Source organism: Lolium rigidum, chromosome 6 (assembly GCF_022539505.1).
Source record: "Lolium rigidum isolate FL_2022 chromosome 6, APGP_CSIRO_Lrig_0.1, whole genome shotgun sequence".
Classification (NCBI taxonomy): domain Eukaryota; kingdom Viridiplantae; phylum Streptophyta; class Magnoliopsida; order Poales; family Poaceae; genus Lolium; species Lolium rigidum.
The window spans coordinates 359,227,858-359,245,572 of record NC_061513.1 but is presented as its reverse complement, the minus strand read 5'-3'; the positions used below and the strand labels follow the sequence as shown (position 1 = coordinate 359,245,572).

The following is a 17,715-nucleotide window of genomic DNA, read 5'->3' as shown; positions in this document are numbered from 1 at the left end:
CGTCTCAGTAACTTTTCTCGTATCGTGGCTCTCGGTACTAGGGTTTTCGCGACGGAAGGAATAAATAGGCGAAGGGGAAGAGTCGGGGGGGGGGGCGCCCGAGAGGCCCACCCCATATGGCGGTGCGGCCATGTGTGGGGCCGCTCCACCCTATGGTTGGCCGCCTCGCGTCCCCTCTTCGTCTCCTCTTCGGTGTTCTAGAAGGCTCCGTGGAAAATAAGACCGTGGGCTTTTGTTTCGTCCAATTCCGAGAATATTTCCTGTGTAGGATTTCTGAAACCAAAAACAACAGAAATCAGGAACTGACACTTCGGCATCTTTTTAATAGGTTAGTACCGGAAAATGCATCAAAATGATGTAAAGTGTATATAAAACATGTGAGTATTGTCATAAAACTAGCACGGAACATAAGAAATTATAGATACGTTTGAGACGTATCAGCACTCACCGGCTGGCCCCTCTTCGTCACGGCCTCCTTCTCTCACCGTGGGGTGCTAGGCGGCGCCCATCTCCACGGCCTGCTCGGTGGTGCCCCTCCTCGCAGCGGCGGCCTCCTTCCTTCTCCATAGCCTGCTCGACGGCGCCCCTCTCCACGTTGCTGGCCTCCTCCCCTCTCTATGGCGTGTTGGGCGGCGCTCCTCATCGTGGCATGTGATACGTCTCCAACGTATCGATAATTTCTTGTGTTCCATGCCACATTATTGATGTTATCTACATGTTTTATGCACACTTTATATCATATTCGTGCATTTTCTGGAACTAACCTATTAACAAGATGCCGAAGTGCCGACTGTCGTTTTCTGCTGTTTTTGGTTTCGTAAATCCTAGTAAAGAAATATTCTCGGAATTGGACGAAATAAAAGCCCGGAGGCCTATTTTCTCACGAAGCTTCCGGAAGACCGAAGACGAGACGAAGAGGGGCCACGGGGAGCCAAACCCTAGGGCGGCGCGGCCCCCCCTTGGCCGCGCGGCCCTGTGGTGTGGGCCCCCGTGCCGCCTCTCGACTTGCCCTTCCGCCTACAAATAGCCTCCGTGACGAAACCCCCAGCACCGAGAGCCACGATACGAAAAACATTACCGAGACGCCGTCGCCGCCGATCCCATCTCGGGGATCCTCGGAGATCGCCTCCGGCACCCTCGCCGGAGAGGGGATTCATCTCCCGGAGGACTCTACGCCGCCATGGTCGCCTCCGGAGTGATGAGTGAGTAGTCTACCCCTGGACTATGGGTCCATAGCAAGTAGCTAGATGGTTGTCTTCTCCCCATTGTGCTATCATTGTCGGATCTTGTGAGCTGCCTATCATGATCAAGATCATCTATATGTAATTCTATATGTTGCGTTTGTTGGGATCCGATGAATAGAGAATACTTGTTATGTTGATTATCAAAGTTATACATGTGTTGTTTATGATCTTGCATGCTCTCCGTTATTAGTAGATGCTCCGGCCAAGTAGATGCTTTTAACTCCAAGAGGGAGTACTTATGCTCGATAGTGGGTTCATGCCTCGCATTGACACCGGGACAAGTGACAGAAAGTTCTAAGGTTGTGTTGTGTCTGTTGCCACTAGGGATAAAACATTGATGCTATGTCTAAGGATGTAGTTGTTGATTACATTACGCACCATACTTAATGCAATTGTCTCGTTGTTTGCAACTTAATACCGGAGGGGGTTCGGATGATAACTCGAAGGTGGACTTTTTAGGCATAGATGCAGCTTGGATGGCGGTCTATGTACTTTGTCGTAATGCCCAATTAAATCTCACTATACTCATCATGATATGTATGTGCATTGTCATGCTCTCTTTATTTGTCAATTGCCCAACCGTAATTTGTTCACCCAACATGCTCGTTCGTCTTATGGGAGAGACACCTCTAGTGAACCGTGGACCCCGGTCCAATTCTCTTTACTGAAATACAATCTACCTGCAATACTTGTTCTACCGTTTTCTCTCGCAAACAATCATCTTCCATACAATACGGTTAATCCTTTGTTACAGCAAGCCGGTGAGATTGACAACCTCACTCGTTTCGTTGGGGCAAAGTACTTTGGTTGTGTTGTGCGGGTTCCACGTTGGCGCCGGAATCTCCGGTGTTGCGCCGCACTACATCCCGCCGCCATCAACCTTCAACGTGCTTCTTGGCTCCTCCTCGGTTCGATAAACCTTGGTTTCTTTCTCGAGGGAAAACTTGCTGCCGTGCTCATCATACCTTCCTCTTGGGGTTGCCCAACGAACGTGTGAAATACACGCCATCAAGCATATTTTCTCGGCGCCGTTGTCGGGAACCGAAGAAAAGCTACACCACAAAGATTTCTAACTCCCACGTCAACTACGCACCAAGCATATTTTCCGGCGCCGTTGCCGGGGAGATCAAGACACGCTGCAAGGGGAGTCTCCACTTCTCAATCTCTTTACTTTGTTTTTGTCTTGCTTTATTTTATTTACTACTTTGTTTGCTGCACTAAATCAAAATACAAAAAAATTAGTTGCTAGTTTTACTTTATTTGCTATCTTGTTTGCTATATCGAAAACACAAAAAAAATTTAATTTACTTGCATTTACTTTACTTATTTCATCATGTTTCCTTTTGATTTTACCACAAAGAGCATACCGGTAGGACGTGGGTCTATAGTTGGGAGAAATAATATAGAAGAATTCTTCAACCATGTTAGTACCATTGAAAATTTTGAAGATAGACACTTGGTAGATCTTGCGCCTACTTATGAAATTGTTGCTGCGCATTTAGTTCGCTTGTTGGAAACTAAATTTGTTAATCTTAATCCTATAATCCAACACATGTTTTTCACACTTGGTGATATGGAAGAAGGGGAAAAGAAAGATTTTGTATTAGAAACCCTTCTTAGAGAATTTGGTGGTCTAGCAAGAGAAGCTAGAAAGGTGTTTGCTAAATTTAATATGCTTGGTTCTCCTACTCATTTTGTTAGTCTCCTTGAAAAGATGGATATGGATAGAATAAGATACACTAATAATATTGATGATGGAGGGGAGATCAAAACACCAATACCATGTAAGCTCCTAGCTATGAATGATGCACTAGAAAATAACTATGCTTGGCTTGTTCCTGAAAATTTGTTTGATGAGAGTAACACGCCTAAGACTAATGAAAAGGGAGATGCTGAAACTTATGTATCTAATATAATATGCCTGGTTGAGAAAAGTCCACACCCCTCTGTAGAAGTACCACCCTTCGATAATACTTGATACACACTTTCTGCGCCTAGCTGAAAGGCGTTAAAGAAAAGCGCTTATGGGAGACAACCCATGTTTTTACCTACAGTACTTTGTTTTTATTTTGTGTCTTGGAAGTTGTTTACTACTGTAGCAACCTCTCCTTATCTTAGTTTTGAGTTTTGTTGTGCCAAGTTAAGCCGTTGATAGAAAAGTAAGTACTAGATTTGGATTACTGCGCAGTTCCAGATTTCTTTGCTGTCACGAATCTGAGTCCACTGCCCTGCAGGAAGCTCAGAAAATTATGCCAATTTACGTGCATGATCCTCAGATATGTACGCAACTTTCATTCAATTTGAGAATTTTCATTTGAGCAAGTCTGGTGCCATTTTAAAATTCGTCAATACGAACTGTTCTGTTTTGACAGATTCTGCCTTTTATTTCGCATTGCCTCTTTCGCTATGTTGGATGAATTTCTTTGATCCACTAATGTCCAGTAGCATTATGCAATGTCCAGAAGTGTTAAGAATGATTGTGTCACCTCTGAATATGTCAATTTATATTGTGCACTAACCCTCTAATGAGTTGTTTCGAGTTTGGTGTGGAGGAAGTTTTCAAGGATCAAGAGAGGAGTATGATGCAACATGATCAAGGAGAGTTAAAGCTCTAAGCTTGGGGATGCACCCGGTGGTTCACCCCTGCATATATCAAGAAGACTCAAGCTGTCTAAGCTTGGGGATGCCCAAGGCATCCCCTTCTTCATCAACAAATTATCAGGTTCCTCCCCTGAAACTACATTTTTATTCGGCCACATCTTATGTGCTTTTTCTTGGAGCGTCGGTTTGTTTTTGTTTTTGTTTTGTTTGAATAAAATGGATCCTAGCATTCACTTTATGGGAGAGATACACACTCCGCTGTAGCATATGGACAAATATGTCCTTGGTTTCTACTCATAGTATTCATGGCGAAGTTTCTCCTTCGTTAAATTGTTATATGGTTGGAATTGGAAAATGATACATGTAGTAATTGCTATAAATGTCTTGGGTAATGTGATACTTGGCAATTGTTGTGCTCATGCTTAAGCTCTTGCATCATATGCTTTGCACCCATTAATGAAGAAATACATAGAGCATGCTAAAATTTGGTTTGCATATTTGGTTTCTCTAAGGTCTAGATAATTTCTAGTATTGAGTTTGAACAACAAGGAAGACGGTGTAGAGTCTTATAATGCTTTCAATATGTCTTTTATGTGAGTTTTGCTGCACCGGTTCATCCTTGTGTTTGTTTCAAATAAGCCTTGCTAGCCTAAACCTTGTATCGAGAGGGAATACTTCTCATGCATCCAAAATACTTGAGCCAACCACTATGCCATTTGTGTCCACCATACCTACCTACTACATGGTATTTTCCAGCCATTCCAAAGTAAATTGCTTGAGTGCTACCTTTAAAATTCCATCATTCACCTTTGCAATATATAGCTCATGGGACAAATAGCTTAAAAACTATTGTGGTATTGAATATGTAATTATGCACTTTATCTCTTATTAAGTTGCTTGTTGTGCGATAACCATGTTTACTGGGGAACGCCATCAAATCATTGTTGAATTTCATGTGAGTTGCTATGCATGTTCGTCTTGTCTGAAGTAAGGGCGATCTACACTGAGTTGAATGGTTTGAGCATGCATATTGTGAGAGAAGAACATTGGGCCGCTAACTAAAGCCATGTTCCATGGTGGAAGTTTCAGTTTTGGACAAACATCCTCAAATCTCTAATGAGAAAAGAATTAATTGTTGTTGAATGCTTAAAGCATTAAAAGAGGAGTCCATTATCTCGTTGTCTATGTTGTCCCGGTATGGATGTCTAAGTTGAGAATAATCAAAAGCGAGAAATCCAAATGCGAGCTTTCTCCTTAGACCTTTGTACAGAGCGGCATAGAGGTACCCCTTTGTGATACTTGGTTAAAGCATATGTATTGCGGTGATAATCCGGTAGTCCAAGCTAATTAGGACAAGGTGCGAGCACTATTAGTACACTATGCATGAGGCTTGCAACTTATAAGATATAATTTACATGATGCATATGCTTTATTACTACCGTTGACAAAATTGTTTCATGTTTTCAAAATCAAAGCTCTAGCACAAATATAGCAATCGATGCTTTTCCTCTATGAGGACCATTCTTTTACTTTCAATGTTGAGTCAGTTCACCTATTTCTCTCCACCTCAAGAAGCAAACACTTGTGTGAACTGTGCATTGATTCTTACATACTCGCTTATTGCACTTATTATATTACTCTATGTTGACAATATCCATGAGATATATATGTTACAAGTTGAAAGCAACCGCTGAAACTTAATCTTCTTTTGTGTTGCTTCAATACCTTTACTTTGAATTATTGCTTTATGAGTTAACTCTTATGCAAGACTTATTGATGCTTGTCTTGAAGTGCTATTCATGAAAAGTCTTTGCTTTATGATTCACTTGTTTACTCATGTCATACACATTGTTTTGATCGCTGCACTCAGTACATATGCTTTACAAATAGTATGATCAAGTTTATGATGGCATGTCACTCCGTAAATTATCTTTGTTATCGTTTTACCTCGCTCGGGACGAGCGTAACTAAGCTTGGGGATGCCGATACGTCTCCAACGTATCGATAATTTCTTGTGTTCCATGCCACATTATTGATGTTATCTACATGTTTTATGCACACTTTATATCATATTCGTGCATTTTCCGGAACTAACCTATTAACAAGATGCCGAAGTGCCGCTTGTCGTTTTCTCGCTGTTTTTGGTTTCGTAAATCCTAGTAAAGAAATATTCTCGGAATTGGACGAAATAAAAGCCCGGAGGCCTATTTTCTCACGAAGCTTCCGGAAGACCGAAGACGAGACGAAGAGGGGCCACGGGGAGCCAAACCCTAGGCGGCGCGGCCCCCCTTGGCCGCGCGGCCCCGTGGTGTGGGCCCCCGTGCCGCCTCTCGACTTGCCCTTCCGCCTACAAATAGCCTCCGTGACGAAACCCCCGCACCGAGAGCCACGATACGAAAACATTACCGAGACGCCGTCGCCGCCGATCCCATCTCGGGGATCCTCGGAGATCGCCTCCGCACCCCGCCGGAGAGGGGATTCATCTCCCGGAGGACTCTACGCCGCCATGGTCGCCTCCGGAGTGATGAGTGAGTAGTCTACCCTCGGACTATGGGTCCATAGCAGTAGCTAGATGGTTGTCTTCTCCCCATTGTGCTATCATTGTCGGATCTTGTGAGCTGCCTATCATGATCAAGATCATCTATATGTAATTCTATATGTTGCGTTTGTTGGGATCCGATGAATAGAGAATACTTGTTATGTTGATTATCAAAGTTATACATGTGTTGTTTATGATCTTGCATGCTCTCCGTTATTAGTAGATGCTCTGGCCAAGTAGATGCTTTTAACTCCAAGAGGGAGTACTTATGCTCGATAGTGGGTTCATGCCCGCATTGACACCGGGACAAGTGACGTAAAGTTTTAAGGTTGTGTTGTGTCGTTGCCACTAGGGATAAAACATTGATGCTATGTCTAAGGATGTAGTTGTTGATTACATTACGCACCATACTTAATGCAATTGTCTCGTTGTTTGCAACTTAATACCGGAGGGGGTTCTGGATGATAACCCGAAGGTGGACTTTTAGGCATAGATGCAGCTTGGATGGCGGTCTATGTACTTTGTCGTAATGCCCAATTAAATCTCACTATACTCATCATGATATGTATGTGCATTGTCATGCTCTCTTTATTTGTCAATTGCCCAACCGTAATTTGTTCACCCAACATGCTGTTCGTCTTATGGGAGAGACACCTCTAGTGAACCTGTGGACCCCGGTCCAATTCTCTTTACCGAAATACAATCTACTGCAATACTTGTTCTACCGTTTTCTCTCGCAAACAATCATCTTCCACACAATACGGTTAATCCTTTGTTACGAGCAAGCCGAGTGAGATTGACAACCTCACCGTTTCGTTGGGGCAAAGTACTTTGGTTGTGTTGTGCAGGTTCCACGTTGGCGCCGGAATCTCCGGTGTTGCGCCGCACTACATCCCGCCGCCATCAACCTTCAACGTGCTTCTTGGCTCCTCCCGGTTCGATAAACCTTGGTTTCTTTCCGAGGGAAAACTTGCTGCTGTGCTCATCATACCTTCCTCTTGGGGTTGCCCAACGAACGTGTGAAATACACGCCATCAAGCATATTTTCTGGCGCCGTTGCCGGGGAACTGAAGAAAAGCTACACCACAAAGATTTCTAACTCCCACGTCAACTACGCACCAGCATGCTTGGCAGCGGGGGCGCAGCGCTCCGGTGCTTCTCCGATGCGCCGCTCCGACACCACTCCGATGGGTCGCCTTCGATAGATTTTCCTTTTATTTATTTAGCTTCACTTGCACGGGCGGAGCGCCTTGGAGGCGAAAGTGGGCTAGGACTCCCCCCTTCCGAAAGTAGTGGACGTATGTTTCTAGCCATATATCCTCATCGATAGTCTTTTGTTTCATGTGCAATCAAGCAAAGCAATGAAAATAGGCCTGGGTTCTCTCGTCCAACATTTTTTTTGAATAGATAAGGCCTCGAAGGGCCTCGAGCTTCCATTACGGCGGTGGGCAAAGTTTTACAAAAAGGACACTGAAATAAAAAGAAATTACAATGAGGTCCTTTACAAATCCAGTCTTCACCCTCAAGAAGATTGTAGAAAACGCAATTGGGTCCAAACACTCTGCCGGCGACGAGCAGCCTCCAACCACGGCCACCTCTACTCAGGCCGCGGACAAAACCATTTGGCCAAGAAGGGGCTTGAACGGACATGGCAAGGCTGAAGATATTCCTCACGCAGAGGAAGAAGACGCTCTGGCAGGCAAGGCTGCCGAGCGAGGCGGGGTCAGCCTCCTGACCAAGGATATCGACGGCGAGATGTGGCCGTCACTTGGGAACCTCCTAGGGGAGACGAAGATCCGAAGCTCCCCGAACAACGCTGAAGCACCACCGGCTCGAGGTGTTCCTCATCCTCTTCCTCGCCACCATGGCAGGCCGAGAGGAGGAAAAGCACCATGAAGCCACCAGTGCGGCGTTGAGGTAGGCTTCTTCTTGATCTGCAGAGCACCAGCAAAGGTGCCTCCTTATCCTCGCCACCCCGACTTGCCAGAAGGAGCCACACCTTGGTAGATGCAGAGCTCAAGAAGAGAGCGGAACTGCACTTATTGACTTCCCCGTCCAGGACGCTCTCACAAGTGACCTCCCACCGGAGGAGCTCACCGGAGAGCAATCCAGAGTTCCAGACACCACCTGACGCCGTGCGAGAGCGCCAGAGAAGTGGGAACCACCAGGTGATGAACTTGAAGTCGCCGATTGCTGCCATCCCCTCTTCCCTCGCCTCCATGGCGGGCCGAAGAAGGAGCAAGCAGCCACCTGCTGTTGTCGCACCTGGGCAAGGCCTTGTTCAAGGCATGGCCGGCAGATGTCCACCCTACCGCCGCCCCATGGACAGCAAGGGAAGAGAACACCCACCATCGCCGGATCTGGTCGAGAGATACCGACGAAGACCGCCCGGCATAACGCCACCTACTGGCACAAGGCCGAACGCTACAACTACTATGTACAGAAAGAACTCTGGTGCCGCTCCCCTGCCTCCATCGACCGCCCTCGCCGGTGAGTTTGGCTTCGGATTGGCCCGGTGAGGTCGAGAGCTCTCTCAGGTAGTGTAGCAAGAGATAGAAGGAATGATAAGAATGAGCCACCTTTTTTTCTCGTCCAACATTCACTTCCCCATATCTGCGCATTGATGATGGGTCCTACTAGGTAGAGACCCATATCTTGGCCACATATCGATGCTGGTACTATTTTGTCTTGGCCTATGCACTGATTCAATGCTTTTCCTTGCTGGTCATCAGCGCATGGTTACTTACTCTCAAAAATATCAGCACATGGTTATACTTTACTAATTACAAATAGGACACGATGTCTGTTGCTACTCCAATTCCTATGTGAATTCATTTTCTAAAAAATCCTATGTGAATCATGAAACCACTACAGACCATATGGGTGGATCTTGGCCATTTTTCCCTCTCTTACTTGCTACTTGCTAGGTTCATTTTTGCGTAAATAAAAAAAAGGAGCATTTCAAGCTAGAAAATCATCTCTTGTTGATATTAATAGAACTTGAAATTGCAGCAAAATTTGGGCGCATAGTTTTAAAAAATCAGAAAAGGTAGAATTTTGCCCCCTCTGTGCTTTTGGTCACGCTCCGCGAGTATTCACTTGCGTGTGGTACTCATGAATTTGTAAAAGTCGTGGCCATGTCTAGCGAATGAGTCATGTACAGTTGAGCCAGTTCATGTCTGCACACAAGTCAAGCAATTCTTTGCCACGGTATGTAAATATGTGATCCGGTTTGGATTTATGTGACGTGAAACACGATCTGTGTGGGCCCTAATTACTGGGGTGTTAATTTGACAATTTGCGAATCCTCTGGAAGGGGTCATGTTCACTTTCATGTTTCAACTCGTTGTCCAGCATGAATTCTGGTGCTCTGTTGACATTATTTCCAGCGAGAAATTAAGATATATAGTATATTCTATACAAGATGCACATCGTCGAGGTACTCTATAACAGCATTTGCCATTTCCGTCAGCGTCAGCGCCGGTGAACACGTGCCCAAATACCAAACCGACCATCCATATATAGTAGCCGAGCAGCGACACCTCACCTTATAATTTAGCTGCATTTGGCGTGCGGTACTCATGAACTTGTCAAGTCCACATCCTGTCAATCTCAAAAAAAAAAAAAAAAAAGTCCACATCCTGTCTACAGGGTAGACTGTCCTTATGTGAGATTATCATTTTGGAGTCAAACGGCGCCCGAGTTCTACACTTCTACAGTAGAATTCGCATGAACTACATAAACAGAAAGAGAGCCCGCCTGCATTTGCACATGCTTTCTACACAACACAGCCATGGATGCCTCGTCACTCTTTGCTGTCCGGCACTCGCCGCTCTTCCTCCTCGTCCTCTTTCTGCTGGTGCCACTCTTCTCCGTCCTCATCCTCTTCTCCTCCAAGAGGAACAAGAAGCTTCTTACACCCAGCAGCAATGGCGGCCAGAAGCTTCCTCCGTCCCCGCCGGGTCTTCCCATCCTCGGCCACCTCCATCTTCTCGGGTCCCTGCCGCACCGGAACCTCCGCTCGCTGGCCGAAGCGCACGGTCCGGTCATGCTGCTGCGCCTCGGCCGCGTGCCCACCGTCGTGGCATCCTCCGCCGCCGCGGCGCAGGAGGTCATGAAGACCCGCGACCTGGCCTACGCGAGCCGCGCCCACATGCTCATGGCCGACAAGCTCCTCTACGGTCAGGACATGGTGCTGGCGCCCTACGGCGAGTACTGGCGCCAGGCGCGCCGCGTGTGCGTGGTGCACCTCCTCAACCCGCGCCGCATCCGCTCCTTCCGCCGCGTCCGGGAGCAGGAGGTCGCCGCCCTGCTCGGCCTCGTCCGCCGCTCGCCTCCGGGCGGCGCCGTGAACCTCAGCGACGTCATCACCTCCTACTCCAACGCCGTCATCAGGCGCGCCGCGTTCGGCGACGGGGAATACGGGCTCGACGGCGACGAAGGCGGAGAGAAGCTCAGGAAGGTGCTCGACGACTTCGAGCACCTGCTGGGGACGGCCACGGTGGGGGAGTTCGTGCCGTGGCTGGCATGGCTCGACACGTTGGCGGGGGTGAATGCCAAGGCGACGCGCACGTTCCAGGCGCTCGACGGGTTGCTCGACCGGGTCATCGCGGTGCACCGCCAGCGGCGCCTCGCTGGTGGACGGCCGGTGGGCGACGACGGCGAGGACGATCGGCGGGACTTTGTGGACGTGCTGCTGGACGTGAACGAGTCGGGAGAAGAGGCCGGCGGAGTCCACTTTGACGAGATCCGCATCAAGGCCATTATGCTGGTAAGTACGTACTCCTCCTATGTTTTGGTCCCGCATGACACTTGACACTACAACGATCAGCTCGATCATGCTATGTAGGCAACACCAGGTGCATGTTGGAACTAATCTTGTTAGTAATTCATTCAGCATGTTTAGTTACGTAGCTAGCTAGCTAGCTGAGATGGATAAACTAGCTCGGGGGCGAAGCTTCCCTCGGGGCAAGGCAGAGCGGTCGCCCTACCTCGATTTTTTGTGACTATATTTAGATGCACCTGTTTTTTCTGAATAATTTAAGTAGTCATACATAAAAAATGGACTTCATATAAAAAATGTATGCTTGTTTTAGTGAACACTCCGTAAAACCGAACCGAAAAGAAGAATTAGGTAGTATAAGAAATATAAACTAGATTTTTTATTACAAAGATTTATCATGAACCTTATTATATACAAGATAACATTGAACTACTTTTTATTCATACACGGAGAATTAGTGGATTTAAACATTTCTTGATATTTAAAAAGTCACATCGTGTTTTCTCCGGCGACATTATCGGCTCAATGAATTGACTTTGCTTTTACCGGTGGCGACGATAACAATTAAAATATATTTTCCAATGATAAAGGTAATCGAGATAGAGTTGCACATCGAATGAGAGATATTCAAAAGTCCTAATCGATAGAATTATAGAAGATTTTTTTTTTAAAAAGAGTAAACCTTTGCCACTCGGATGACAATTTGGTATGTCTGTAGGTTCTAATTATAATAAAATATAACATTTTTATATTTTGTAAGTGATTATGTTATAATCTTATATACATTAATGTCTCATTACCATTTCTGATTTTTTGCATTATTTTCTAAAAATATAGTCGCCCTACCATTGATCATTTATGTCCTTCACCACTGAACTAGCGAGTGGTTAGGTTGTTACAGTCAGGCTAGCTTCATGCGTATGGTGTTTAGCCTGGTAAGTGTGGCCGTTGAGAACTAGTCATGCAAGTGACTAGTCCAACTCGTGAGAATAGGGCTAGGTGTTAGTGGGTTAGTGCATGGTGTTAGTGGCCGGTGTGGGCTCAGGTTGTCATCCTGTGTTGCCTATTTAAGCTGACGAAAGGAATGAGAAAATGTGGCCTGTGGACAGAGAAACCATGTAGCATTCCTGTTGGTGCCAATGAAGTCTCACGGCAAAGCCTTGTGTCTTCCTTGGTGTGTGAGCGTGTGTTTTTCTTGGGTTCTTGCTAAGAGCGTGTGTGTTCATGTGAGAGTGCTGAGAGAGAAGAGGGAGCTGCAAGGTGCAGCCCCCAACAGTGCAAACAGGTCAGAGCTACAGGAAGCGCTGACTCTAATCATCTTCACTTGTCCCCACCAATGCTTATCCAATACGATATCCGTTATCCGACATCCTATTTGGTTGATGTGCAAGTGAACAACGTCTTGTAGGGCGTTACTCGCCGCTCTCAAAGTTCTATGGTGGTAGTGCCTTTCTTGGATACGGACTCTTCATGCAGTCTCCACGTATTTTTGTGTATGCGGCATCTTTTGCCTTCAAGGATGCAGAAGTGAAATACATTAGATGGTACTGGCCTTATTTAATTATTTTTCACTCTTTTCCTGCTGCTTACACATAGGATATATGCTATATGACCTCTGCTTTGAAATGTAAATCTTTTTAGAAAATTTAGCTTTGTAAAAAATGATTACATTTTGGTGCGGAGATAGCAAGTGTGACCTAAACTTCTGCCCACAATTACGCAGGATATGTTCGCCGCTGCCACTGACACGACATACACGGTTTTGGAATGGGCCATGGCGGAGCTCGTCAACCACCCGTCCGAAATGCATAAGCTCCGGGACGAGATCCGCGCCGCCGTCAACAGCGCCAACCACGTCAACGAGGACCACCTCGAGCAGCTTCGCTACCTCAGGGCTGTGATCAAGGAGAGCCTCCGGCTGCAAGCGCCCCTGCCGCTCCTTCTGCCTCGGGAGACGCTCGAGGAGACGGAGCTGCTAGGCTACCGCGTTCCGGCGAGGACCCGAGTGGTGATCAACGCGTGGGCCATCGGCCGCGACCCAGCGACGTGGGAGCGCGCTGACGAGTTCTTCCCGGAGCGGTTCATGGATGACCCAGCAGAGTACGGTGTGGTGCAGGATTTCAGCTTCGTGCCGTTCGGCGCCGGGAGGAGGGGGTGCCCAGGGGCTGGGTTCGCCGCGCCATCGATGGAGCTCGCTCTGGCGAGCCTGCTGTACCATTTCGACTGGGAGCTGCCGAACGGGACGTCCAAGGTGGACATGCGCGAGCAGTTTGGGATCTCGGTGCGACTCAAGGCGCCGCTGCATCTGGTTGCTAAGCCGTGGTCTCCTTGAGCGCCGTGCGTGGCTTGCTTGAAGATCTACTCGACCTTCCATGGCTGATGGATGTGATGTACAGTGGTTTACCGATGTAAGTGCATGTACGTAAGATACAACGTGACTTGCATTGTCACGTAAAGTTACGTCAACAAAAACAATTACACTATTACAATGTATAAAATAAATAAGCTTCATGTGACCAGCAGGAGCCGGAGACTCTTGTGCACGACCTTGATTAAATGGTGCACCCCACAGAAGTGTGAGGAGTTGAGACCGCCGTGACGTTTGGAGGGGCGGAGCCCAATGGGCTAAACCTGATGCACGGGCATGAGGGTACATAAATAATTTTAGTAGTACTTAGAGCATCTCTAGCAGAGCCCGTAAAAATGCGAACCGAAAAATACGAGTTCAGTACACCAAATTCGTGTTTACGGGCCGGAAAATGGCAGGCGCAGAACAGAGCCCGTAACGAAAACTGAAAAACAGAATATTCTGTTTTTCAGTTTCGGTTTACGGTCTCTGTTCTGCACATGCAGGTTCCAAACCCGTAAAGGCAGGATTTGTGATAGAATTCATATGCAACACATACACCAATCTATCATAATTAATCAAATAATCATCCAAATTATTACAACACATAAATAATTGTCTGAACCAAATTATTACAATAGTTTTGGGAAAATTGAACAAATGTAAAATGTCTCAACCAAATTACAACAACTCTCAGAAAATTGGACAAATGCACAAATGTCTCAATAATGATACATGTGACAAACAAATGAATGGAATGGTAGGATCAAAGGCGACGACCATGTCGCTGCCAGTGGTGCATCTTCAAATCATAGACGAGCTGGGCATGGGTATTGGCATTCTCAATCTGCCGATGTGTTTCAAGGAAATCTTCAATGCGATCCGGATTGCGTTGGGGTTCCACTCGGGTGTCAACATTTTCATAGAAGCAGGGCAACCTCAACTCTCTTTCATCCTCGATGATCATGTTGGGAAGAATCACACAACATGTCATGATGTTGATAAGGGTTTTCTTACATGTTTACTTATTGCACTTGTTATATTGCTTTATGTTGACAATTATCCATGAGATATATATGTTGAAGTTGAAAGCAACCGCTGAAACTTATATCTTCCTTTGTGTTGCTTCAATGCTTTTACTAAGAATTTATTGCTTTATGAGTAACTCTTATGCAAGTCTTATTGATGCTTGTGTTGAAAGTATTATTCATGAAAAGTCTTTGCTATATGATTCAATTGATTACTCATTGCATTAACATTGCTTCGAATCGCTGCATTCATCTCATATGCTTTACAATAGTATGATTAAGATTATGTTGGTAGCATGTCACCTCAGAAATTATCTTTTATCGTTTACCTACTCGAGGACGAGTAGGAACTAAGCTTAGGGATGCCGATACGTCTCCAACGTATCTATAATTTCGATGTTCCATGCTTGTTTTATGACAATACCGACATGTTTTGTTCACACTTTATGTCATTATTATGCGTTTTCCGGAACTAACCTATTGACGAGATGCCGAAAGGCTAGTTGCTTTTTCTGCTCGTTTTTGGTTCCGAAAGGCTGTTCGGGCAATATTCTCGGAATTGGACGAAATCAACGCCAAACCTCCTATTTTTCCCGGAAGGCTCCGAACACCGAAGAAGAGTCGGGGAGGGGCCGGGGGCCACCACACCATAAGGCGGCGCGGGCCAAACCCCGGCCGCGCCGGCCTAGGGTGAGGCCACCCCTGTCGACCCTCCCGCGCCGCCTCTTCGCCTATATAACCCCTTTCGACCTAAAAACGCAGGACCTCTCGACGAAACTCCGAGAAAGACTCCAGGGGCGCCGCCACATCGCGAAACTCCAATTCGGGGGACAGAAGTCTCTGTTCCGGCACCCTGCCGGGACGGGGAATTGCCCCCGGAGTCATCTCCACCGCCGTCTCTGTAACGGCCCCGGGTAGCACCCTACTAGTTTTGCTTGTGCTTTTCTTTTATGCATCATCATAACATCATGCATGCATCTCATCCGTGTTTTTACAAAATAAAATATATTTTATAAACCCTAAGTTTTTCCTTTTCCCTCTCATATGGTTCTCATATAACACCTCCTCTTCTCTTTCTTTTAAAACAAACCCTAAAAGAAAATATATCAAAACAATAAAATAATTTAAATGCTTTTCTTTCAAAATAAGGTTTGAATTCTGGTTTGAATTCAAATGTGCAAAACAGTTTTGAAAAGAAAAGAGAAAGAGTTTTAAAAGAAAACCCCCTCCAACTCCATGGGCTGCCTCTCTCTCTCTAGCCCATCTTCTTTCCTCCACCTCTGGCCCGAGCCGGCCACTTCCCCTTTCAGCCCAAGCCCACCGGCCATACCCCTTCGATCTTTTCTTCCCCGTCCTTGTCGTCATCCCCAGAGAGAGCACGAGCATGGCGTGAGCTTCCCATCTCTGTCCACCACCTCCTCCTTTCCCCCTCCTTTTAATCCCTCTCCAGATCCCTAGCAAACCCTAGCCATCTCCCCTCCACGCCGCCGCCACCTACCTCCCTCCACCCTTTCTTTTTCTCCTCTCTCTGTGAACAAACGAAGGGGAAAACCCCACAGCTCCGACTCCACCTCGCCATGGCGCCGCCGCTATGGTCCATCCCCCGACGATCTGAGACCACCACCGGAAGCGCCTCGACGTCCTCTACCTCCCTCTGCAAGGAATCGACCCACGGCGCCTTGAAGCACCCGCACCACCGCCGGTTCTTCACAATGGCCGCCATACTCCGGCGTCGATTCCGGCCGCCCTCGTCCCCCTCCGGCCAAACCGAGCACATCTTCGGCTCCCCCGTGTCCAGGCGCACCCTCGACGCCCTCGCGCTCGCGCTGTTTCGCACGCAACTGTCAAGTTCTTCTCCGGCCAGGGCCGTCCGCCATGGCTGCCAACCGTGAGCTCCGCCTCTACCTCCTTCATGTTGCTGCGAGCCCTCCTCTTGACACGATCCGACCAGTAGCATACTGGTTCGTCCTTGGTTTCCCCAATCGTTTGGCCTGAGTTCAAATCCCACCCCATGCGGATTAATCCATCCTTTTGTCTCTGTTTTGTTCAGATCTGGCGTTGAGAGATGTTTCACTTAGCCCATGAGATCTTCCTAATCGTCAATAGCAGGTAGCTCATCTGGTTGTTCTCTGATATGCACCATCGAGATCATGTGTTCAATTCCCAGTCAAAGCGAATATAACTCGCCAATCTTTTTTGTTTTCTGCTCCAGATCCACACACGGGCCTCGGCCCAGTTCTTCCCGATGAAGCCCGCTGCTCTGCGCGTCCAGCAGCCAGGTTCTCTCCGATGCAGCAGCAGGCCAGGTCCGGCCCAGTTCCCTGTGCGGAGCCTTTCTTTTATATGTTTTGCATGTAATGGTTAAATCCATATCTTTTGAATCCTATTTTCAAATACAAAGTATTTTATATGAAAATTGATCAGAAAAACATAAGGAACATGAATATGCCATCCATTCATCTGTTTGCATCTCGCATCATGTCGCTCGTGGATAGTCGTGTATGTTCACCTTACATATATGCGGAGTATTTTGGATTTCCAACTATGGTTTTCCCCGCTCCGTTTAATATTGATGTAGCTCACCCATGCCTTGTGTTGCCATGCTAATGAACACTTAACTTTGTCGGTAGAAAATGCAACTCCAACTTTAATTTGTTTGTCCGGGGTTCCGACTCCGATTAATTTGGATAAGATGCATTGCACCATCTATGCCATGCCATGCATATCATCTTCATCATGCTCGGTTCTTATTCCGTAGTTGTAAACTTTGCATCCGTTGTTTGCTGTAGCATTTGCTTCTTCCCGGATAGGATCGCGAAGTGGTGATGTGAGATACGACAAGTTCTCCGGATGTTCCTCGGCAAGCTTTAACAGGCAAGCATTTCCCCTATACTCCTGTCCCTGCAGGAGTCGCTCACCTATTTTATTTTGCCTTCTCCCTCATGCTATCCTTAAGTTGCGTTCTTGTCACGTGTCCCTTCCACTTGTTACCCCAAGCAGCCCATATTGCCACCATCACCTCCTACGGCTATTGTTTGATTATCGAGTCTGCCCTTGCGAGTCGTAGTGCATGCTAGTGCTGTTTATATCTCGTTACCGTTATTGTTATCTTATCGGGTTATATGTTGGGAAGAATCATGGTTACTCTAGTTGTTGATATTTGTTTAGCGGAG

At 46.7% G+C, this 17,715-nt stretch overlaps 1 protein-coding gene and 1 long non-coding RNA gene across 3 annotated transcripts in view; both read left to right on the top strand.

Moving 5' to 3' along the window:
• Positions 1-10,177: 10,177 nt before the first annotated feature.
• The window catches only part of LOC124660694 (cytochrome P450 71A1-like), a 38,692-nt gene continuing 31,154 nt past the window's right edge, over positions 10,178-17,715 (top strand). Inside the window, exons 1-2 of one of the 2 annotated variants that reach the window (XM_047198516.1) lie at positions 10,178-11,155; positions 12,891-13,499. In XM_047198516.1, coding sequence (XP_047054472.1) covers positions 10,178-11,155; positions 12,891-13,499 — 1,587 coding nt within the window. Of the gene's footprint in view, positions 11,156-12,890; positions 13,500-17,715 lie in introns of those variants that run through there. The other variant, XM_047198517.1, reaches the window with a different exon arrangement.
• On the top strand, positions 16,362-16,846 carry LOC124660699. The gene is made up of 3 exons (XR_006989940.1): positions 16,362-16,503; positions 16,593-16,651; positions 16,755-16,846. It is a non-coding gene; the product is annotated as an uncharacterized LOC124660699 (long non-coding RNA).